We start from the raw sequence: 4,169 nt of genomic DNA, 5'->3' as shown, positions 1-4,169 counted from the left end.
GCCACCAAAAATGCGATTCCCTAGTTTTTTTAAAAAAATTGGATAAAGCCTTTGAGCTAGCCTACTTCCTCTTTAGGATGGTTTGCCAAATCCTCTCTACAAAATGTATTTTGAAGAGCCATTTCCTAAGGAGGGCTTGGTTTTTTACCTCAAGGTCATGTATACCAAGTCCTTCTTGATGTTTTGGGCCGCCAACCACATTTCATTTAGTCAGTTGATATTTTTTTCTCACTATCTTCTTGTCATAAGAATATTTTCAGAAGTAATCCAATCATTGGAAGATTCTTTTAGGCAACTGAAAGAAGGAAATCATGTACAATATCATATTAGTAAGTAATGAATTAATGAGAACCAATCATCTACCACAAGATAACAATTTGCATGCCCAGCTAGATAAACGTTTCTAAAGTCTTTACTTGACAAGTTTTCATTCATCATTTGTAAGCCTTCGATAATGAATCGGCATGGCTCATTGACTGATAGAAAACTGACCGATCACGCGGCCAAACAGGTCAGTATACTGGGATGCATGGTCTTGAGCCTCACCGAAACAAGACAACTCACTGTTTTAAGGAACCTAAATTTAAGGCGTGATGGTTTCTCAAAGTACGATAAAATCAACTTGAGGTTTCTTGCTTTCTTAAAATCATGTTTCATCAAAGAAAAATTGTGACATCGGCATACTGAAGAATAGATAGTCCACCATCAACATGTGGAACTGCCCCTTCAATTTAGCCATCAACCTTTGCACGCTCAATAATTATGGCTAACATATCAACCACTATATGAAAATAGCATTGGTGATTATGGATCAACTTGTCTTAATTTGGTTCTGAAACTATCTCTAATTTATCATTGACTTTGCTGACAACATTTTCTCCAACATCAAAATTATAAATTAGAACACGTCAATTCAATTCTAGTCATTCCAATTCAATTCTAGTCATTCCATTACACATTTTGCCCCAACCAAACACAAAACGATACTTTATTCCATTCCACCTTCTTGTCCCAACCAAACGTGAATGTAACCGTTTCATTACAGTGTAGAAAAGACAATCCGTTCCGCTTCATCCTATCACCAAAACATACCTTTACTCTACCAAACGACTCAACGGCACGAACGTGTCAGTACTTGGGATGGGTTTGATGAAATGTAAACCCGAATTGATGGCTGTATATTATGGTTAGAAAAGTTGAACAACAAAAAAACACCGCCACGGGTGACTGGCTTGTCTTGGTTGGCCGCGCAAGTTGGTTCGTCGACCGGTGCGACCTGGTCGCTGGGTCGACCGCCTGCCCGCCAACGACCCTCGGCGGCAATTTATGGTCCACCTCCTCTGTCCCGGCCCGTTTCCTTTTCTTTCCTCGATCGGTTCAAAGCCCAACTAGCAAGTCTTGCGAGTTTCGAGTATATATACATGCACGTATGCTAGATCGCAATACTGCATTCAGGTGCAGCAATACTCGCTGGCAGTGGCAAGCTACCAATAAATTGCCAACCATCCTCCCGCCACTTCTATAAAACCTCAGTCTCCCCCTGACACCCTCCTTACTTGCTCCATGTGAAGCCACTAATTACAGCCACCCAGCCACCCAGCCCTCTCTTTAACTCCATTGCTGGATCCACTCTCTAGCTACTCCCCACCGCAGCAGCATCAGAGTATATACGTACGTACGGCGAGCTTGCTCAGTCGCTCGCTAGCAATGGAGGTGGGGACGTGGGCGGTGGTGGTGGCGGCGCTGGCCGCGTACATGGCGTGGTTCTGGCGGATGTCGCGGGGGCTGCGCGGCCCGCGGGTGTGGCCGGTGCTCGGCAGCCTGCCGGGCCTCGTGCAGCACGCCGAGGACATGCACGAGTGGATCGCCGCCAACCTGCGCCGCTCTGGGGGCACCTACCAGACCTGCATCTTCGCGGTGCCCGGCGTCGCGCGCCGCGGCGGGCTGGTCACCGTCACCTGCGACCCGCGCAACCTGGAGCACGTCCTCAAGTCCCGCTTCGACAACTACCCCAAGGGCCCCTTCTGGCACGGCGTCTTCCTCGACCTCCTCGGCGACGGCATCTTCAATTCCGACGGCGACACCTGGGTCGCGCAGCGCAAGACCGCCGCGCTCGAGTTCACCACGCGCACGCTGCGCACAGCCATGTCCCGCTGGGTCTCCCGCTCCATCCACGGCAGGCTCCTCCCCATCCTCGCCGACGCCGTGGCTTCCAAGGCGCACGTCGACCTGCAGGACCTCCTCCTCCGGCTCACCTTCGACAACATCTGCGGCCTCGCCTTCGGGAAGGACCCGGAGACGCTCGCCGAGGGCCTCCCCGAGAACGAGTTCGCCTCCGCGTTCGACCGCGCCACGGAGGCCACCCTGAACCGCTTCATCTTCCCCGAGTGCCTGTGGCGGTGCAAGAAGTGGCTGGGCCTCGGCATGGAGACCACGCTCACCCGCAGCATGGCGCACGTCGACCAGTACCTCGCCGCCGTCATCAAGACGCGCAAGCTCGAGCTCGCCGACGCCGCCGCCACGCACGACGACCTGCTCTCCCGCTTCATGCGCAAGGGCTCCTACTCGGACGAGTCGCTGCAGCACGTCGCCCTCAACTTCATCCTCGCCGGCCGCGACACCTCTTCCGTGGCCCTCTCCTGGTTCTTCTGGCTCGTGTCCACGCACCCGGCCTCGGAGCGCCGGATCGTTGCCGAGCTCTGCGCCGTGCTCGCCGCGTCCCGCGGCGCCCACGACCCGGCATTGTGGCTGGCGGATCCCTTCACGTTCGAGGAGCTCGACCGCCTCGTCTACCTCAAGGCGGCGCTCTCGGAGACGCTCCGCCTCTACCCGTCCGTGCCCGAGGACTCCAAGCACGTCGTCGCCGACGACTACCTCCCCGACGGCACCTTTGTGCCGGCCGGGTCGTCCATCACCTACTCCATATACTCCGCGGGGCGCATGAAGACGGTGTGGGGCGAGGACTGCCTCGAGTTCCGGCCGGAGCGGTGGCTGTCGGAGGACGGGACCAAGTTCGTGCAGCATGACTCGTACAGGTTCGTCGCGTTCAACGCCGGGCCGAGGGTGTGCCTCGGCAAGGACCTGGCCTACCTGCAGATGAAGAACATCGCCGGGAGCGTGCTCCTCCGGCACCGCCTCGCCGTCGCGCCGGGACACCGCGTCGAGCAGAAGATGTCGCTCACGCTCTTCATGAAGGACGGGCTACGGATGGAGGTATGTCCGCGCGACCTAGCACCATTCCTCGACGAGCCCTGCGGCGTGGAAGCCGCCGCCGCCGTGGCAGCAGCAGCAGCGAGTGCCACAGCGCCGTGCGCGTAGAAGACCTTGCTTGGCCTGCGCCATGCTTCGTGCTGTTTGTTGGAAAGATACCGGACATTGAATGTGTAGATAGAGCAGCGGTACAGGACCGTAAGTAAATTGAAGATGGGGTTGGTGACAACATTCAAGTCACCCTTTCCAGAATTTACAGTCCGGATAGGAGAAAACCGGGAAACTTTGCAGATCACAAGATCTAGCTGGATTTGTATTTGCAGAAAAAATAACAGAAATTGATATGTGATGTATCGTAGCCACCGTGAAGCAGACGGCCGGAGAGAGGAGCAAGTGATTCAAATTTGTTTGTAGTAGCTTGGAGTGGGTGACCAGCTAGCCAACTAGCATATTCTATTTTTGGAGATTTTTTTTCAAACTTGTCTTAGTATTGTATTCTTACAGAGGTCATATTTGGTCCAAAAACATGTAAGTAGATGTGTTCTGGAGATTGTTGCTTCTTAGACACCATGTTTCATCCATGACAACTTTCTTCTTTGCTATGTGACTTTAGCTGTACGTTTTTTTCTAGCTGCCCTAGCTAAGTAGCTAAGCTTGGTGTCCTGCTCTGCATGGCATGATGCCCTAGATTGTCGCTCGTGCAACCGTGCATGCAAATATATCGGTGCCTTGATGAGGTTTTTGTTGCGCCGTCCGATCTGGTAGGGAGTACTCGCTATCAAGAATCGCAGGTGCATAAAAGTTTGATGTGGATGGCGCCAACGCAGTTTTTCTACATAGTGGTGGGCGTCCCTGTCCTATCCAAGGGCGTGCAATGCTCTAAGATCTGTGCAAGTGAATTTTGCAGTTTCATCCTGTACCGGGTACAACTTCGCAGCTCTATGGGAACGAAAACGTAC

The 4,169-nt window shown here is 53.0% G+C and overlaps 1 protein-coding gene across 1 annotated transcript; it reads left to right on the top strand.

Moving 5' to 3' along the window:
* The first annotated feature begins 1,442 nt into the window (after positions 1 to 1,442).
* LOC127306749 (cytochrome P450 86A2-like) lies at positions 1,443 to 3,812 on the top strand. Its single transcript, XM_051337451.2, has one exon. It carries the CDS (start codon positions 1,708 to 1,710, stop codon positions 3,316 to 3,318), a length of 1,611 nt encoding a protein of 536 aa, XP_051193411.1. The 5' UTR covers positions 1,443 to 1,707; the 3' UTR covers positions 3,319 to 3,812.
* Positions 3,813 to 4,169: the final 357 nt, after the last annotated feature.

Source organism: Lolium perenne, chromosome 6, assembly GCF_019359855.2.
Source record: "Lolium perenne isolate Kyuss_39 chromosome 6, Kyuss_2.0, whole genome shotgun sequence".
NCBI classification, from domain to species: domain Eukaryota; kingdom Viridiplantae; phylum Streptophyta; class Magnoliopsida; order Poales; family Poaceae; genus Lolium; species Lolium perenne.
This window is presented reverse-complemented; position numbering and strand designations above follow the sequence as displayed.

What these genes read in the sequence shown, in the direction of transcription:
- LOC127306749 (XM_051337451.2), top strand. Translation starts at nt 1,708, where the DNA reads ATGGAGGTGGGGACGTGGGCGGTGGTGGTGGCGGCGCTGGCCGCGTAC.